The sequence below is a fragment of the Micropterus salmoides genome, unplaced genomic scaffold, assembly GCF_014851395.1.
Source record: "Micropterus salmoides isolate LMB-PRFRI ecotype aquatic unplaced genomic scaffold, ASM1485139v1 Ms_hic_scaffold_15, whole genome shotgun sequence".
NCBI classification, from domain to species: Eukaryota; Metazoa; Chordata; class Actinopteri; order Centrarchiformes; family Centrarchidae; genus Micropterus; species Micropterus salmoides.
This window is the reverse complement of record NW_024040596.1, coordinates 26128788-26149250: the sequence shown is the minus strand read 5'-3', so window position 1 is coordinate 26149250 and position 20463 is coordinate 26128788. Positions and strand designations below refer to the sequence as shown.

The window sequence follows — 20463 nt, the reverse complement described above, 5'->3', positions numbered from 1 at the left end:
GCTTCTCTTTGCATTTATTGCTGGACTGCATGTCACAAACGCGTGGAAATAGAGAGCTTTAAAGGGCAATTTATATAATTGTCTGTTGTATATTGTCATATATTTAGGGAAGGAGAAAATGAGTGCTGGTGCTTCTCAGTGGTTGTTTAAGAGAGAAGTAAAATGCACAGTAATGTAATACATTATATAAATGGCAACAAAATTTTATTTGCTTAAGTGCAATTTGAGTGATAATTAATGGTGTTTACAGAACATTATGTTTCTCAATGCACTTTTGTTAGGAAACAAAATATGGCTTTGGGATAAAGAGTTAGTGCACAAGTCCAAGTGAGGTTTATGCACCCCCCCCCATCTAAATGCTATTAGGGACTAGACAGCAGAACATATTTTACAACCCACTGCTGATAAGGCGGAGGCTTACATTTACATTTACTCATGGTAGTGTGGTTTTTGTCCAAAGCGATTTACATTTGAGAAACGACAAACACACATCAGTAAAGTAGGAGATCTACAAGTAACAATAGATTTCTTGTAGGAGCAACAATCATACTAGTAAGAGCTATTAACGCATTATGCATCAATGGAGTAGATATCTAGGAGAAGCAATCAGAGTTAAAAAAATAGTGCAATCAAGTCAAGCTAGTTGTAAGGATATAGAGAAAGAGGAGCACAGCAGGTGCATATTAGGGGTTATAGGTGTTATAAGAGAAAGTGTTCTCAGAAGAAATGAGTTTTCAAGAGCTTCTCGAAGTTAGAGATGGAACTTCCTGTGAATAATCTGAAAGTCTGAACCATCCAAAAAATGCTTTCACACTAGAAATGAACCAAACCATGGTTCAGTCTGATCCAGACTACCTCTTTTTGTCGGACCAAATTTCATCAGTTTGGTCCGGATCGTGGAGATTTCACACCTGAAACTTTGGTTCACATCGAACTGAAAAGTACAAAAGTCTGAACCAGTTGAGGAAGGTCCAAAAGCCTCCTTAGAGAATTGGCTATAGCCAATGTGTGTGGTTTCCCTCTAGAAAACCAATCATCTGCTTTTAACAGCCAAAGCATATTTCAGCCAATCGTGTAGTTCTACTGATGTAAGGGTCTGTTATTCTTCTACTGCACATGCGCGCAAGTGGTGACGCATGCCTAGTAGATGTATAACCGGTCGGGAAAACGCTTTTTAAACCTTTTTTTGGGGCAAAGTTGTCAAACTTTTTCAGCGATTTTTATCAGATTCTATTCATGTAGTTTTTTTTCCCCCGGTGACCAGTAAAAGTGCAGTTCTGGCTCTCTCCCCATTCATTCAGATAGGAGCCTGGTCTTTTTAGTCATGCCACTTGGCAGCCAAGATGGGCCCATAAAGCTGTACTAAATTTAGAGATTTACAAGACAGCTTGAAATTCTCTGATTTGTCACTAAGCCAGTCCCAATTTAAATCACCAATTAGAATCAATTCTGATTTATTCAGTTAACATTCAGTTAGATTCGGCACTGTTTCACTAACAGCAGAGGGAGGCGTATAACAACCAATAATTGTAAATCGGGCACTTCCAGCCCCAATGTGTAGGGTTAGAAGTTCAAATAGTCTTGGGTTCGACTGAGAAAGTAAAACAGACACTTGAAACCTTTGTGATACATAATTAGCAACAGCAGCTGCACACCCTTTCCGATCTAAAAACATTGTAACCCTCAAAATCTATGACATCATCGGGGCAGACTGTTTAAACCTGAATGTTTCTGAGATCACAACAATGTCTGGGTTAGCAAGCATAAACAAGTAGCGCTGTTACTAGTTTAACTACATTTCTCAGTAGCTTGGTGGTAGCGTCGCTATTTTTTCTGAATCAAATAACTTTTCAGTAATGAAGCTCTTTTATTGACCGAGTAGCGCGGTAGCTTCCCCACACGCTACATTTTCCCAAGCATTTCTGAAGGATCAGTAAGTGACGCCACCGCCACACACAGACCTGTACATGCAGCTGGCAGAAGCGCTTCCTGTGACGGTGACATCACATACCGATCCTTGGGCTGATGTCTGCAACTTTGCTGCAGGGGAGTAAAGACACACGCGACTGAGTTTACTTTCTATTGTGATAGTTATTGTAACACCGCTTGTGGGAAGGATCAGGGTCCAGCGTGGCCACCTCTTCCTCTAGTGAGGAGGAAACTTTGATATGTAGTGGCAGAAACCATGTTACCATGGATGAGATGAGAGATTTCTCTCTCTCTCTCTTTCTCACCCATTGCCATGAATGTTTAGGTTGCAATGTTGCCAGAGCACAAATTCACATATAAACAATAAAAAATATATAATTAATTAATAATGTAATAATTAAGTTGATGTCAAGTCAATGATATGGCACCAAGTAGGAGAGTTTCTGTGTGCCTGATTTAGCGCACACACACACTATTTGGAGCAGGTTTTTAGTCTTTCTTCTATTGCTACTGTGGAATATGAAATTAGTTCAATATAAACTAGGCCTATAGCCTACTGTGTGTGCCTTCATATATATATATATATATATATATATATATATATATATAATGACCTAACTATAAAAAATAGAAGTAGCTTAGATGTATGTCCAACACTGGATATTATATACGCTCTCAGAATCAGACAGAGGACCTGCGTTTAGGCCTACATTGATGTTACCAGGGACAAATAAAAGCAATAAAATAAATTTTTGTCAGAGAGACTTTTTGACATTAAAAGAAGCTTTATGATGGGAGAAAGTCCTCTGGCAACGGTGAGAAATAACTGATTCAAACACCAGCAAAGCATGATGGAAGACATTTTTTATATGATCAATTATTTGTACACTGAAAAGTTAGTTGTGAGTTGCCCATTTGGTGAAAGATCGTAAACTCCCGTTGCAAATGAATGGTGTACGCAGCTATCCTGGCAGGACAATGGCAGACAAAGAAATAAAATCAGCATAATTGTGTAATTGATAGTCGTCAAAACGTTAAATCCAGCATCAAGAGAGAAGGAAAGAAGAGCCAACAACAGAGGGGGGAGTAAGAAATAAAGCTGTCCCCTGAGATTTAAATCCAGCAATAGGCCAGCTCAAATGTAGGGTTTAGCAGTCAGATGAAGAGCAGCTTCATGAAAAGTTCCATAAAAAGGTTCACCCGCTCATTTGCAACTCGCAGAACATCAGCAGCCAGCCAAACACCCGGCCACGGATTTGTTGCACGTGCAATTACACAGCTGGCTCAGAATAAAATCATTAAAGATCTTTGACTCTAAGCCAAGCCGTTTGAGGTAATTGCAAAAACGCAAACATGATTCTCACAATATCAGTCATATGTGCCAGTGCAGTGGGTGGTAGTTTCATGGTTTTTGCTGCACAAAACTGTTTAAAGAGTTTGTTTTTTTGTAATTTAAATGGTTATATGTAGTTTTTCAATGAAATCACTTTTTATTTCCCTTTTCGTCAAATGGCTGTAGTGTCGCTGTGAAATGAACCACACTCCTGTTTTCTCTGTTGCTTGGAACAGCCACTATTCTGCTTTTAATGTGAAGGTATCGGGTCGGGATGTAGCCCTGTGCCTCGCTCCAGAGTCTATCTCCGACTACAGCGACAACACCGCAGCTAACCAAATGCAGTCCACTAACACCATAAAACGACCAGCTCCCAGCACATCACAGACTCAACGTAAACTCCATGTTAGGATAAATACAGCTATAAAGGTTTATGTGCTGAAGCCCATCAGACGGGGGCGGAGCTAGACAGTCAGCACAATGGGGGCGGAGCTTCATCGTGGGCCCACCTGCTACAAGTCATATTAACCAAGTTTACATGACCCCGGACTCACTCCGAAAGTCCACAGAGTCTGTCTGCTTCGCTGCTGCCGGAGCAGCCATTCTACTAAATGTTTGTGCTCACACCAGAAGCGCTGCAGTGCATCCATAGACTGGACCAGGAAGCATCCCAGCGTCAAGCAGCACAGCGCAGATGAACTGGGCAGGAAGTCAGACACAGAAACGGCAGAGAAACGGTGAATTTTTCAAAATAAAATATCCATTACAGACTTCCGATCATACATCAACAATATATACAGTCAAATAAATCAGACAAAAAAGAAACATTTTTACTTCGTAGCCTACTTAATCATAGTAGCAGCACAAAAAGCAAACACTAATCACTTATTCTGAAATCTTCCCTGCAGTAGTTCCTAGATGCACCCGTTAAAACGAGAAACGAGAGCTTTGAAGAATGTAGTTGAAGCACAAAATGGACAATTAAAAACAAGTCAAAGTGGGGCAGGCTACACGCTGCGCTGCTGAAATGCTTCTGAGAGGCTTCCAGTGGAAGTTGACGCCGTAAATAAACCGTTGCGCACACGCAGCCTATGCCCATCCCTCAGAATTCCCATGCTGCATGAGGGTGAAGGGAGTTTTGTTAAAATGTACTAATAAGTTTGCCATTTGTTAGAAATACAAATGTTACTTTATGATTTATGTTTATTAAAATGTGTCTCCTTAGAACATAGTGTGTTTGTTGGTAATTGTCAGTCTTGTGGTGGTTTATCATTGAAACCATGAGTGAAGGGACTGTTTCATTTGATAAGAGCTGCTGAAATCTGCCAGTACATGTACAGTTATTGTTTGTTCGTGTCCATTATCATCACACTATCTCTGCTTATGCCATCAGACCAATAGAAATTCAGATGTTGTCAGGTGAAAACAATCAACAGCAGAAAGGCTGGCGTCAAAAAGACAGTCACGTTAGCTTGCTGGCTAATGGCAAGCAGTTGCTAACGTTATCTGGTGCAAAGTTTTATTGCTTTTCACAGTACTTCACCAGTTAACGCTACCCATATTGCTATCTGGTGTACCACTGGTACTATGTCAAAGTGTTGATTTACCCCACAAGAAAGGATGTAATGCTACCAAGCCAATGTGAAGCGATTTGTTTACCTATAGTGATGCAGGCAGCCAATGTGACATTAGCTTGGATGTGCCGCTGTTTGCTTTGTAATGTTCAATTTAGAATTATTGTGGTTTTACTGATACTCAGGTAAGTTGCACAGCTTCGCCACCTCTCACTCACTGTAACTTACGTGACCCACATAATATACAATACTGCAACAAAACAGCGTAGGACATCAACACAGGAAGATCCATCCACTACAGTAACGTTAGTTTCTGCAGTTAAACTGTTATAAAGTGTGGCAATAATCTAATACTGAAAAAGCCCAGAGTCCACCCCAAGGGAGTTCCCATCTCCCACAGAAAACACTGCTCTGAACTGCCTTGAAACAGCTTGTTTGTAGTTCAGCCTTTTCTTCCGCTTTATGCCTAGCGGCTAGTCTGACATGCCCTCAAAAAAACAAAGGTGGAAAAACACTCTGAGCTGCAGCACATGGTGACAAGAAATCCGCCAGCTGCCTCTCCTCTCCCTTCCAAACACTAGCTATCTTCCAGGCAGTCAATGGACATAAAGTTGTTAGTGTGATGTAGAGACAGAGCTCAGTTAAAACTTTATGGATGAAAGATACTTTTGTTACAGATTAATAACTCACCACTCTGAAAGAGGAACATTTACAGCTAAACTGAAGCCATGTTTACCAGCTTTTCAGGGCCCGCCCTACTCTGTTTCTGATTTGCTAGTAGTCCTTAACTAGGTACTGCGCATGTGCAACTCCCAGCAAAGATCTTTTAGAAGTGAGATGCATCGCTCCATTGCTAAAACGTGTGTTCAACACACAGGGTGAAAAGAGGAGCTGCAGCAATGTGCACTATGACAAAAAATATGGTGTTTTTTGAAAATGAAACCATGTAAACCTGTTCTGGTACAACCCCTTAATAAGATTATGAACCTGAAAATGAGCATAATATGACCACTTTGAAACCGCACCGCTAGTAGCCACTGAAAACTACATACTGCCCTATTAAAAGTACAATAGGCAAAGTTTGACTTACCACTTTCTTTGCCCACCAGGGGATTTGAACCCTGGACCTCACATCTGCCAGAAAAGTATTTTTCTCAGTTTATACCTAAAACACTTAACAACAGTCACAATGATGATAATAAATTCTGAAAAATATCTCACATCATATTGCTGGATTTGTGTATATTGTCATTTGAGCCTACACTGAGCAAAAAAGAAATGTTGTGTATACAGTTGAAATTATTGAATATGTCTGTGAACTCATCTTTTGACCGATCCTAAAACCGTTCAAAACACTTATCTGCCATCCAGAGAATGTCTGTCTCAATTTTAACAAGGACTTGTGGAAATATAGATGCTTGCATTTTCTGACATACCTCTAAATTGACCATAGATTGCAGCTCTGTAGGATGTACAGATGATTTCCCTAGATTTTTTTGAAGTTTGGAATGAGAAATGTACATTTGTTATAATAAGCCACACCCACTTTCATCAATCATTACCAAAATTTATTCATCGGGTGTAAATGGCTTCCTTGACACCTCTTTCAAACCATCTGTCCTCTCTGTCTTAAAATGTGCACCTGGTGTTTCACAAAAGAGTGTCCTTTGTCCTTCAGATGTAAGTAAACTGCTGAGTCTTGAGGAGGAGTGAGGCCCTTCTGTGTTGAGCCATGCGTTTGTGTCGTGGTTGTTTAGTTTCCCCAATAGACAGATCTGTGCGGTCTTCACTGCATTGGACAGCATACACTAGATTGCTTTTCTTGTGTTTGGGTGTGCAGTCTCAACCTGATCACATCTCATGCGTCACATATACACCCTTTGGAAAAGCCGTGTCTATTGTATTGTACGCAAAACAGCGATTTTGCTTGTATATGATATGCTGCAGTGGACTGTTGATGTTGATCGTGCGTCCATGTAGAAGGTAGCTAGCTAACTACCTGCTCATCAGCTACTAGAGCTACTAATTTTGTCATGGCTTTAGCGACATGCCTTGCAGTTCCTTTAATGACAACTGGGTGGCTAACAAAAAAATATAAAACATGGCTTTGGAGAGGAGCCACATTCATTCCAAGCTAAATATGTCCTCTGTTGACTCTTTACTAATTAGCAAGCATTAAATAATCAACACATAATTGCTGTGGGGATAAAGGAATTCTGTAAACTTTATTTTTTATTATTGCATTTATAGTAACAATTTAGATGTGATGATAAAGGCTTAAGGAGTTTGGAAATGTTCTAGGTACCTTGAAAGTGCTTGAATTTTACTCTTTAAAACTGTACGAACCCTAGAGACAAAGAGAAGCAGCAAATAGAACAAAACTAAACACAAACTGTAATTCATTACAATATGGCTAAGTATATTTATGTCACTACAGTCTCTCTACGGTTTGTTGGCTTCATAGGAGTCAGGCTGCGGTATCTAAAATGTTACCAATGAGTTTAAGATAATTTCTGATCCAGGGGTAGAAAAAGGCATAGATCAGAGGGTTTAGACATAAATTAAAATAGCATAGACATATCACAAAGGCATCAGATGAAGCACTGATCAAAGCATCCTGGGCTGTAAGGACCACAATGTAAAATGGGCAGAGGCTTATCAGAAAAACAAATACAAAACCACCAAGAGTCCAGGCTGCACATTATTTAAGTGACACTGAACCCTCTGTCTTGATTGCTGCTGAAACTCGTCTCTTTTGTTGCTGTTGTACCAACTCTAGGACCTTTAAAGGTCACCTTACGTAAACAAGTGTTTTAGTTGGGCAACTTAACCATACCTTAACCACAGCTTATTTGGTAAAATCTGGCTCGTCCCATCACCTAATCTCTGCCAGCATCATTAGAACCCAAACAATCTTCCTGCTATGCAACCAAAGTGCCTGCCATTCCCAGGGATGCACTGGGAATTAAAAATGGCCCTGCAGTTTTTGACCCAAAAGGCTGGTGAAAGTTACATTGCCAGGTTTATAGGTAAGCCCCTCTTTATGTCAAGATAATAAACATTTATGCATATGTTCATGGAAGTCCTATAGACATTATTTGAATTTAAACTAAGTCAGAGTATATAAGCAGTATTAAAATCTAAATCTAAATTGACTGACTTTAACCTTTAATCTGTTGAACTATATGACTGCATTCTGAAAGATGATTCCTGTGGGACTAAGTACTGTGTAGAGCAAAATAACAATCGAAATAAAGAGCATTACTGCAGAGGGTAATAATTGGATAAGTGACGTCATTCTCTGCTACAAAGGAAAAAAACGCAACAGAGAGGGAGGAGGGACAGAATTAAATCAGCTATATTACTTTGGTCAAAAAGCTGCCAGAGCTCAGCAGCTTCTCTTCTTCTCTCTGTGATGATGGAGACTCTGGAAGAAGTTGAACTCTGCTTTCCACAACTGCTCAACACTTCCTGCAAGAGGCCAAAGCGTTCTCACTTTGAGATCATAATGTCTTACACGATACTGTCCTCCATCACTGTGCTCACCACAACTCTGAACCTGCTGGTCATCATCTCTATCTCACACTTCAAGTATGGATGACATACTGCAAAAAAAAACAACATTAAAAACATTTTAGAGATGTTTTTTTCTGGAAAATAGTGTAAAATTATTTCAATCACTGCTTGTGTCCTACAAATATAATGAATAATGATCTATTTAATGTGTGTTGCTTGTCTCTCTCTCTCTCTCTCTCTCTCTCTCTCTCCAGGCAGCTCCACACCCCCACCAACCTCTTCCTTCTCTCTCTGGCTGTCTCAGATTTCTTTGTGGGCCTCCTCATGTTCTTTCAAATTATGCTCATAGACGGCTGCTGGTACCTCGGTGACCTCCTCTGTGTTCTGTATCTGTATCTAGCATACATTATTACTTCTACCTCAGTAGGAAATATGGTGCTGATATGTGCTGACCGCTACGTGGCTATTTGTCATCCTCTGCATTACTCCACCAAAGTCACTCAAAAAAGAGTTCAAGTCTGTGTTTCTCTGTGTTGGATATGTTCTGTAATCTTTCAAAGTCTGGTGCTTAAGAATAACTTGGAACAACCAGGCAGCTCTATTTCTTGCACTGGTGAGTGTGTGGCTGTCAGTAACAACATTGCAGAACTTGCTGATCTGATTTTATCCTTTATCGGTCCTGTTATTGTCATCATAGTTCTGTATATGAGAGTATTTGTGGTGGCTGTGTCTCAGGCTCGTGCCATGCGGTCTCATATTGTAGCTGTCACACTTCAGGGTTCAGTGAAAGTAAATGTTAAGAAATCTGAGATTAAAGCAGCCAGGACTCTTGCTGTTGTTGTATTTGTTTTTCTAATATGCCTCTGCCCATATTACATTGTGGTCCTTACAGCCCCGGATGCTTTGCTCAATTCTTCATCATCCTTTGTGATCTGTCTGTTCTATTTTAATTCATGTTTAAACCCTCTGATCTATGCCTTTTTCTATCCCTGGTTCAGAAAATGTCTTAAACTGATTGTTACACTTGAGATACTGCGGCCTGACTCCTGTGTGGCCTACATATTGTAGAGAGAGAGAGAGTGTAGTTATTAAAATATACTCAGCCATATTGTACTGAATTTAAAAAAAAAAGTTTGTGTAAAGCAAACCCACGCTTCTCTTTGCTTCTTAAGAGAGAAGTTAAACGCACAGTTATAAGTTTTAACAACGAATCTACCATAGATTAGTAGATGCAAGAGAATCAGTGAGGTCGTCCTCTGATGTTAAGTGATCAGGTCTCGTCAATCCTGTTCATGTCAAAGGTGTTGGATGGGATTGAAGTCAGTGTCTGTGCAGTCAATGTTCCTCCACACCAAACTTAGAAAACCATTTCTTAATGGACCTGGCTTTGTTCATGGGAGCAATGTCATATTACAACTGTAAAGGGTCTTCTCCAAACTGTTTCCACAATTTTGGAAGCACACTATTGTCTAAACCACAACTTTATGCTGTTTAGCATTAACATTTTTCTTACATAGAACCAAGGAGCCTAGCCCAAATCATGACAAAAAGTACACAAAAGTTGACATAGTACTTGTACTAGACTCAATAGATTTCTATAATGCATTATCAATATACTATCAATATTAATATTTTTTTTATGGATTTCAATATTGTCGTTTATCGGTATACCACCCTCATTTTATAGTAAACATATTGTGATACACCCTGTGAATCAAAATAAATGTGTTTAAATTTAAGAAGTACAGTATTGTGAATTTAACCAGATTTACTTTTAACCACCCATTTATGATGATACCTTTTATTGTGTTGCATTGTTAGTAGTATGAGTTACCTGAGCTCTTGCACCACTGTCTTTACATCAAGGACCACACTAAAACATAAGCCTTTGACTTTATTGTGTTATCCTTGAAATTTTTGTGATTTTGTGTGATTCAATGTCCTGTCTCTCATGTCACAAACCCTAACTAAAAATACAGTTAATTGTTATAAATCCTTTAAATATCTCCTCCCAGGTGTTGATTAGATGGTAAATTAATTTCAATTTTGAATTAAATGCCCATCATAAAAAATTTCTTTGCTAAAAACTGATTTAATTGAAACAAAACTTTAACATTTTGAAAAGGTCATGTATAATGTGACGATAAGTGCATCCCAAAAGACTGGTTTCAGAGACAGATGAATGGAAAAATTAATTTCAATTCACAATGATGAATACAAGTTATGTAACAATTCATCTTGTCATACAGCATTTAGATATTTTCATTTTAACAACAACAACAACAAGAAGCCCATGTCCAGTCCAGTCCTAGACAGTATACTGTGGCAGGTGTGCACAGGGGCAGACTGGAGCAAAACAATGCCCCAGAGGAGGTTAGGATAGATATACAATGTGTGTTTGGATTGATACCTAAATGGCTGTTGACAGGGGTGCAGTCTATGTAATTGGTCTCAAAGGATAATGCAGATAAAGACATGTTTAGACAACACATTCTCAAACCTAAAAAAACAAAATAGGTCAATTGTCCCAAAACTATATGTCCCCCAAGACAACCTGTACGAGTGTTAGTAAGTACCATTCCAGTCACAGGCGTGCCAGACCTTAAGTACCTGTTGGCCACCTTTTTCCATAACCTACACTGAATCTGCAATAACTCCTCAATCATTTGGCCTAAATGCATAACTCTGGTCTCCTATGAAAGGTCAGAAGGAAAGGAATATACAGGTTTTTTGTTTACAACCGCTAACATCCTTTTGTCCAATTTGTAGTCACATTTTCAAAACTCTTAACACAGTTAGCCCCACATCGGTTTGTTCATACCATACAATTAACACAATTCGTGTTCACACAAAATATGCAGTCAATTAACCCATTTCTTTACGTACAAGCTTACCCAATACCAAAACTATGGATGCTTTTGTGTTATTTACAAATGCTAGCACACAACATGTCAGAAATTAAGATATAATTTTCAAAACCTTAAATGATGTATAAAGCCTCTTCTTCTTCTACAATAGCGGCTCAAAATCTATATTGAAACAGCTGATAAGCATTTCTGAACGAACATATCATTGAAATATTGAGAAAAGGCTGATTTATTGTAATTTGGATTAAATAGATCAACCACAGCTAAATCCAATCTGAACCAGAGAAATAAACTGGTACTGAAGTTCTTTCAATTACATACACAATACAGTAAAAAGGGGACTTTCTGGAGTTGACTTCATCCAGTGTGGATACAGACCAACACAGAAGAGGAGAGAGAGAAAGAAAATATAATCTCCAAAAAAGGGAGAAGAATAGTTGGGCTAGGGAGAGGAAGAAGGCCAGAGAGAGGAGTAGCTAAACCAGTAAGTGTTTCTATCCAAGGTGCATAGCGAGAGATGACATTAGATGTGATGTGGATGAGAACGTGTGGCCAAATGCTGAAGATCATATGGATTAGAAAAGGACTGTGCATTTTTTTGTTTCAATGTAATTGTGTATTTACATTTACAATTATTCATTTGGCAGACGCTTGTATCCAAAGTGACTTACATTTGAGGAACAACATACAAGCATCAGTAAAGCATCAATACAGTATAAGATCTACAAGTGACAATAAATATTAGTAAGAAATGTTTATATTTAGAAAGTAATTGTGCTGTGATTGATTGATCTGTTCCTCTTGGAATGAAAATGTGCTGGTGTTTTGACAGAATGATTTGATTTTGAGTCAGGTTTGCTGTGTTTTGATAGAGTTTGTGTATATAGAGAAGATTATTTTGCATTTTGAAATGTAGAGTTGGTGTTTAAAGAACAAAATGTGGTTTTGAGCAGAAAATGTACATTTTGGCTAATTGTGTGAGGTGTGTGTTAAGAGTTTTGATAAAGTATCTTAAGTTTAGGTAAACGCTTGTTAGCAATTGAAAAAAAATTGTAAATACATTGGTCTTTTATTGTGGCCAGCCTAAGGCACACCTGTGCAATACCCATGTTGTCTGATCAGCATCTTAATATGCCACACCTGTGAGGTGGATGAATTATCTCGGCAAAGGAGAAGTGCTCACTAACACAGATTTTGACAGATTTGTGAACAATATTTGAGAGAAATAGGCCTTTTGTGTACAGAGAGAAAGTCTTAGATCTTTGAGTTCAGCTCATGATGAATGGGGGCAAAAACAAAAGTGTTGCGTTTATAACTTTGTTCAGTGTTACTACTGTTTGAAAGATAATTCCTGTGGGACTAAATCCTGTGCAGAGCAAAATGATAACAATTGACATGGAGAAGATGTCTGCGAAGGATAATGATTGGATGAGAGACGTCATTCTCTGCTACAAAGGGGGAAAAAATGCAACAGAGAGGGGAGGAGGGACAGAATTAAGTTGACAGAGAGCTTTGGTCAAAAAGCTGCCAGAGCTCAGCAGCTTCTCTTCTTCTCTCTGTGATGATGGAGACTCTGGAAGAAGTGGAACTCTGCTTTCCACAACTCCTCAACATGTCCTGCAAGAGGCCAAAGCGTTCTCACTTTGAGGTCATAATGTCGTACATTATACTGTCCTCCATCACTGTGCTCACCACAACTCTGAACCTGCTGGTCATCGTGACCATCTCACACTTCAGGTATGGGCGAAAAAAAAATGAAAAACTAGACTTTCTGGAAAATAATGTCATTGTCTCAGTCACTGCTTGTGTCCTGATGAATAATGATGTATTTAATGTGTGTTGCTTGTCTCTCTCTCTCCAGGCAGCTCCACACCCCCACCAACCTCCTCCTTCTCTCTCTGGCTGTCTCAGATTTCTTTGTGGGCCTCCTCATGTTCTTTCAAATTATGCTCATAGACGGCTGCTGGTACCTCGGTGACCTCCTCTGTGTTCTGTATCTTTGTCTTGGATACATTATTACTTCTACCTCAGTAGGAAATATGGTGCTGATATGTGCTGACCGCTATGTGGCTATTTGTCATCCTCTGCATTACTCCACCAAAGTCACTCAAAAAAGAGTTCAAGTCTGTGTTTCTCTGTGTTGGATATGTTCTATAATCTTTACTAGTCTGGTGCTTAAGATAACTTTGAACAATCACGCAGCTCTATTTCCTGCATTGGTGAGTGCGTGGTTGTTGACAACTACATTGGAGGACTTGTTGATCTGGTTTTATCCTTTATCGGTCCTGTTATTGTCATCATAGTTCTGTATATGAGAGTATTTGTGGTGGCTGTGTCTCAGGCTCGTGCCATGCGGTCTCATATTGTAGCTGTCACACTTCAGGGTTCAGTGAAAGTAAATGTTAAGAAATCTGAGATCAAAGCAGCCAGGACTCTTGGTGTTGTTGTAGTTGTTTTTCTAATATGCCTCTGCCCATATTACGTTGTGGTTCTTTCTGCCCCGGATGCTCTGCTCAATGCTTCATCAGCTGCCTTTGTGATTGGTCTGTTCTATTTTAATTCATGTCTTAACCCTGTGATCTATGCCTTTTTCTACCCCTGGTTCAGAAAATGTATTAAACTCATTGTTACACTTGAGATACTGCGGCCTGACTCCTGTGAGGCCAACATATTGTAGAGAAAGAGAGATTGTGTAGTGACTAAAAATGTACTCAGCCATATTGTACTGAATTAAAAAATAAAAGTTTGTAAGAAGTCAAAATATGTTCTTGCAATGGCAATGAGGTATTTTATAACCTGTTTATATTAGATTTTGGGTGCTTAAGTGTGTTTTGCATGATAATGGTGTTTACATAAATTAATGGCTTTCACATGCACTTTTGCTAGAAAACAAAATACAACTTTGGGCATAAGATTTATTAGACAATTCGTAGTGGGTTTAATATATTCCCCATTTTGTCTTTGAATTAAACTAAAGGTATTCATTTATAAAAAGTTTTAAAATGGAAATAAAAAAACGTGTGTTAAAAGTAACATATATAGCCATGCTTTACCTTACATACTACACACAAAAGTATGTTGACTATCTAACATTACACCCAAAAGATGATTATTGAATATGGCATGAATCTGCTTCTGTAACAGACTACACTCTTCTGGTTTGAGGGTTTCCACCAGATTTTGGAACTGGGTGCAGAGGTCACGTGACAAAAGTATTATATTTGTTCCGTGAAGCAAGCCGAAACTCAAACCTGGACACATCCATCTGACCCTAACTTTGTAGCTCTTTATAATACGTCCTCTGACTTCTTCTGCCACTAGAGGTCGCTGCCATACAAAAACTGAAATATGGGTTGTATTAAGATGCTGCACAATCGACCTATATGGCTTTTTTTCTGGTGAGGATGGGCTGATTTTAGACTATAATGACCTTATTGTGCATCTAGCTTTTCAGTAGTGTCAACAGTTAATCATCACAACTGACACAAAATGACTGACACTAAATATGAAATTGCATATTTTGGATAATTTGACTGAGTTGAGAATGATGTGCTTAGTGGATTATCCTATGAGGCCAACGGACAGTAGCCATTGGGTCATACTGTAAATAGCTGTATGAAACCTGGCTGCAGCCAGTCCAATTCTCTGAGGCCTGTTCACCATAGAAGTGACACACTGGGGTCAGTACATGAAGCTTACCTGTGGGCTTGTTGTTATTGCTATTAAATGATAATATCTAAATGCTATAAGTCCGGATGGATTGTTACATAACTTGTATTTCATCATCAGACTTTTGGGATGCACTTACTGTTATTGTCACATTAAGTATGATTTTGTCATCATATAAAAGTTCAGTTCAGTGCTTTGTTCTATCAAATTGTGTGTGTTAAATATACAGTGCCTTGCGAAAGTATTCGGCCCCCTTGAACTTTTCGACCTTTTGCCACATTTCAGGCTTCAAACATAAAGATATAAAACTGTAATTTTTTGTGAAGAATCAACAACAAGTGGGACACAATTATGAAGTGGAACGAAATTTATTGGATATTTCAAACCTTTTTAACAAATAAAAAACTGAAAAATTGGGCGTTCAAAATTATTCAGCCCCTTTACTTTCAGTGAAGCAAACTCTCTCCAGAAGTTCAGTGAGGATCTCTGAATGATCCAATGTTGACCTAAATGACTAATGATGATAAATAGAATCCACCTGTGTGAAATCAAGTCTCCGTATAAATGCACCTGCTCTGTGATAGTCTCAGAGGTCCGTTTAAAGCGCAGAGAGCATCATGAAAAACAAGGAACACACCAGGCAGGTCCGAGATACTGTTGTGGAAAAGTTTAAAGCCGTATTTGGATACAAAAAGATTTCCCAAGCTTTAAACATCCCAAGGAGCACTGTGCAAGCGATAATATTGAAATGGAAGGAGTATCAGACCACTGCAAATCCACGAAGACCCGGCCGTCCCTCTAAACTTTCAGCTCATACAAGGAGAAGACTGATCAGAGATGCAGCCAAGAGGCCCATGATCACTCTGGATGAACTGCAGAGATCTACAGCTGAGGTGGGAGACTCTGTCCATAGGACAACAATCAGTCGTATACTGCACAAATCTGGCCTTTATGGAAGAGTGGCAAGAAGAAAGCCATTTCTTAAAGATATCCATAAAAAGTCTCTTTAACACACCAAACATGTGGAAGAAGGTGCTCTGGTCAGATGAAACCAAAATCGAACTTTTAGGCAACAATGCAAAACGTTATGTTTGGCGTAAAGGCAACACAGCTCATCACCCTGAACACACCATCCCCACTGTCAAACATGGTGGTGGCAGCATCATGGTTTGGGCCTGCTTTTTTTCAGCAGGAACAGGGAAGATGGTTAAAATTGATGGGAAGATGGATGGAGCCAAATACAGGACCATTCTGGAAGAAAACCTGATGGAGTCTGCAAAAGACACTGAGACTGGGACGGAGTTTTGTCTTCCAACAAGACAATGATCCAAAACATAAAGCAAAATCTACACTGGAATGGTTCACAAATAAACATATCCAGGTGTTAGAATGGCCAAGTCAAAGTCCAGACCTGAATCCAATCAAGAATCTGTGGAAAGAACTGAAAACTGCTGTTCACAAACGCTCTCCATCCAACCTCACTGAGCTCGAGCTGTTTTGCAAGGAGGAATGGGCAAAAATTTCAGTCTCTCGATGTGCAAAACTGATAGAGACGTACCCCAAGCGACTTACAGCTGTAATCGCAGCAAAAGGTGGCGCTACAAAGTATTAACTTAAGGGGGCTGAATAATTTTGCACGCCCAATTTTTCAGTTTTTTATTTGTTAAAAAGGTTTGAAATATCCAATAAATTTCATTCCACTTCATAATTGTGTCCCACTTGTTGTTGATTCTTCACAAAAAATTACAGTATTATATCTTTATGTTTGAAGCCTGAAATGTGGCAAAAGATTGAAAAGTTCAAGGGGGCCGAATACTTTCGCAAGGCACTGTACATGGCTGTCATTTCCATTCACCCAATCCCCTTTCAATTAGTGTTACAGTGATTAAATCATCAGTAGTGTCATTAGACACAGCCTGCAACAGCTGTTCTCGAAAAAAAATAAAAAATAATAATACTGGTAGGAGAGCTTGCACAACAGCAAAGATTTAAATATTGATTTTAATTGTCAAAAGCCATCAGATTGCCTCTGGGGATAGAATTTAACTTCACACTTGCTCCCTTTACTTCAGTCTCAACATTGTTTTAGATACATTTGTTATTTAGACTGAAACAGTTAAATAGAGATGGTTTTACAAGGTTTGTTAAGTTGGGCAGCAAAAACATTAGGTTAGGTAAGGTGAATGAGCAACCGGAAGAAAGCATTTCCAGGTTTACCAGGTTTACTCTTTGAGTTAAGATTCAAAACGTTCATTCTGTTGAGTTTATGGAGGTCCTCTTCACGTTATTTGATTATTTGAATAGGCCAAGTCAGAGTGTATGGTATTAAAATCTAAATCTAATTTGACTGACTTTGGATATCAGTCAATATGTCCATTTATCCAAAACATTTAATCTGTTGACCTATATGACTGCAGTCTGAAAGATGATTCCTTTGGGCCTGAGTCCTATGCAGAGCCAAATGATGACGATCGCAATGGAGAGGATAACTGCCAAGGATAATGACTGGATGAGAGACATTACTTTCTGCCTCAAAGGAAAAAACACAGCATAGAGGGGAGGAGGGACAGAATTAAATCAGCTGTTTTACAGAGAGCTTTAGTCAAAAAGCTGCCAGAGCTCAGCAGCTTTTCTTCTTCTTTCTGTGATGATGGAGACTCTGGAAGAAGTTGAACTCTGCTTTCCACAACTGCTCAACACTTCCTGCAAGAGGCCAAATCGTTCTCACTTTGAGGTCATAATGTCTTACATTATACTTTCCTCCATCACTGTGCTCACCGTAACTCTGAACCTGCTGGTCATCATCTCTATCTCACACTTCAAGTATGGACGACATACTGCAAAAAAACCCAACATTTTAGAGATGTTTTTCTGGACAATAGTGTCAAATTATTTTAGTCACTGCTTGTGTCCTACAAATATAATGAATAATGATCTATTTAATATGTGTTGCTTGTCTCTCTCTCTCCAGGCAGCTCCACACCCCCACCAACCTCCTCCTTCTCTCTCTGGCTGTCTCAGATTTCTTTGTGGGCCTCCTCATGTTCTTCCAGATTATGCTCATAGATGGCTGCTGGTACCTCGGTGACCTCCTCTGTGTTCTGTATCTGTTTTTTGCATATATAATTATCTCTACCTCAGTAGGAAATATGGTGCTGATATGTGCTAACCGCTACGTGGCTATTTGTCATCCTCTGCATTACTCCACCAAAGTCACTCAAAAAAGAGTTCAAGTCTGTGTTTCTCTGTGTTGGATATTTTCTGTAAGCTTTCAAATTCTGGTGCTTAAGGATAACTTTGAACAACCAGGCAGTGCTATTTCTTGCACTGGTGAATGTGTGGCTGTCAGTAACAACATTACAGAACTTGCTCACCTGGTATTTTTCTTTATCGGTCCTGTTACTGTCATCATAGTTCTGTATATGAGAGTATTTGTGGTGGCTGTGTCTCAGGCTCGTGCCATGCGGTCTCATATTGTAGCTGTCACACTTCAGGGTTCAGTGAAAGTAAATGTTAAGAAATCTGAGATTAAAGCAGCCAGGACTCTTGGTGTTGTTGTAGTTGTTTTTCTAATATGCTTCTGCCCATATTACATTGTTGTCCTTTCGGCCCCGGATACTTTGCTCAATGCTTCATCAGCTGCCTTTGTGATCTGTCTGTTCTATTTTAATTCATGTTTAAACCCTGTGATCTATGCCTTTTTCTACCCCTGGTTCAGAAAATGTCTTAAACTCATTGTTACACTTGAGATACTGCGGCCTGACTCCTGTGAGGTCAACATATTGTAGAGAGAGCGTGTGTATTGACACTGTATATGAATAACATGCTTATTTTAATTAATTGTATGGACTGTGTGTCACATAAACCTGGTGAAATAGTCAGCAATGTAAGCTGGCAGTTGCGTTTTACATCTTAGAATATATACAGTATCTCTGTATATGTTACAGAAATTGAATCTACTTCAACATTGCAATCATTTACGGAAGTAATATTTTTAGTCATGCTACTTCCTTCACCATATTTTTAGAAAAAGATGAAAGGATTGGTACCCTACTCAGATCAAATAATCAGTAATATAATAGGCAGAGATGGGTAGTAAAAGTACTGTTACTTAGCAAAATAAAGTACTCAAGTAGAAGTGGTCATCAAAATAACTACATGAGTAAGAGTACAAAAGTATTTACTAAAAAAAACTAAAGGCAGCAGTAAATTAAGAACTTTGATTTTGATGTGACTGGAATTGTTTCAGCTACTGATGGTCTTCCTCAGGTAAAGGTAAAGAATCAAACACACACACACACACACGTATTTATTTGTGATGAAATGACAGGTCAAATATGCAGTTTTCTCATTGTTTCCTATTTTAAATTCTGATTTGGCAGACACATTAAATTAGGAGATAATTCTGTGATGTGTCATAATTTATAGTCTATTAAATACAGGTTTGTTTACTTCTTCACTTTTACATGAGGAAAATCATCTGTGGTTGAAACTTTATATCAGTCACATCTAGCAGACATAAAAGTAGTTTGTGTTTTTGTGTGTATGCATAATTTGGTCTGTCTTCATCAGGCTACACCAATGAGCAAGACTAGTTAAATGCACACTGCTCCTACAATGTTAGCACCATGGTCGCAACTCAGGTTCCAAAGTCAAGACAGGCCAGTTTCAAGTCAAGCGGAGATCTTGAACTTTGAGCTCTGAGTCCTTAACTAATGATTATGCACTCCTCTCAGCATTAGATGCTGATTAACATAGTTAGTGTATAAGTAACAAAATGTGGTCAAATGTAAAAGTAATTTAATAAGATTTAGTAATAATAATAATAATAGTTGTAGTAGCAATACAATAATAACTTTCCCTTTAAAAAACACCTTAGTCTGATGCAGTCTGATCAGCATCTTGATATGCCACATCTGTGAGGTGGATGGATTATCTTGGCAAAGGAAGAGTGCTCACTGACACAGATTTTGACAGATTTGTGAACAATATTTGAGAGAAATAGGCCTTTGTGTACATAGAGAAAGTCTTAGATCTTTGAGTTCAGCTCTTGATGAATGGAGGCAAAAACAAAAGTGTTGCGTTTATAATTTTTTTCAGTGTATTATTACTGATCAAGACTTCCAACTGAGACCATTTTCTCTAGGATTTTTGATAGAAAGGGACACCTACAAATTGGTCAGTAATTGCTATGGTCAGAGGGAACAGAACCATTTTGTTTTTTCAAGTAACTAGACTCTACCAGTTAGAGATGCACCGATCTATTGGACGTGACAGGAATTGGCTGGTTTTCAGCATGACCACACTTTAAACACTTAAAGTTATTTAAAAGTCAATGTTTTATTATGAACATACAATTAAATGGACCCAAGGAAGAATAATCAATGCTTATGCTGGGTGTAATGGGCATCCAAAGAAAGAAAGGAAGGAATTTTCCATAAAATAAAATTTTGCTGTCAAATATTACTCTAAGAAAGAAAGAAAATAGGAATCTACAGACTTTATAATCGGCCAAGACAGTTGGAGAACACACTGGTAAACAGTTTAATTATGTAACTAAACTGCAAGCCATCAA

The 20463-nt window shown here is 38.7% G+C and overlaps 3 protein-coding genes across 3 annotated transcripts; all 3 read left to right on the top strand.

The window, feature by feature from the left end:
• Positions 1 to 8254: 8254 nt before the first annotated feature.
• Positions 8255 to 9420, top strand: LOC119904091 (trace amine-associated receptor 13c-like). The gene is made up of 2 exons (XM_038720490.1): positions 8255 to 8427; positions 8607 to 9420. The coding sequence occupies exons 1-2, from the start codon at positions 8255 to 8257 to the stop codon at positions 9418 to 9420; spliced, it is 987 nt and encodes a 328-aa protein (XP_038576418.1).
• A 3363-nt stretch (positions 9421 to 12783) lies between these two features.
• LOC119903474 (trace amine-associated receptor 13c-like) lies at positions 12784 to 13896 on the top strand. The gene is given in 3 exon segments (XM_038719693.1): positions 12784 to 12956; positions 13081 to 13394; positions 13397 to 13896. Coding segments are annotated over 3 exon segments (987 nt in total).
• A 3642-nt stretch (positions 13897 to 17538) lies between these two features.
• Positions 17539 to 18676, top strand: LOC119904606 (trace amine-associated receptor 13c-like). Its single transcript, XM_038721409.1, has 2 exons — positions 17539 to 17711; positions 17860 to 18676. The coding sequence occupies exons 1-2, from the start codon at positions 17539 to 17541 to the stop codon at positions 18674 to 18676; spliced, it is 990 nt and encodes a 329-aa protein (XP_038577337.1).
• The last annotated feature ends 1787 nt before the right edge of the window (positions 18677 to 20463 follow it).

Bases quoted from the DNA above. Each gene is read 5' to 3' on its own strand.
- LOC119904091 (XM_038720490.1), top strand. From the start codon at position 8,255: ATGGAGACTCTGGAAGAAGTTGAACTCTGCTTTCCACAACTGCTCAAC. The intron at 8,428-8,606 runs GTATGGATGACA...CTCTCTCTCCAG, and splicing joins ATCTCTATCTCACACTTCAA to GCAGCTCCACACCCCCACCA.
- LOC119904606 (XM_038721409.1), top strand. From the start codon at position 17,539: ATGGAGACTCTGGAAGAAGTTGAACTCTGCTTTCCACAACTGCTCAAC. The intron at 17,712-17,859 runs GTATGGACGACA...CTCTCTCTCCAG, and splicing joins ATCTCTATCTCACACTTCAA to GCAGCTCCACACCCCCACCA.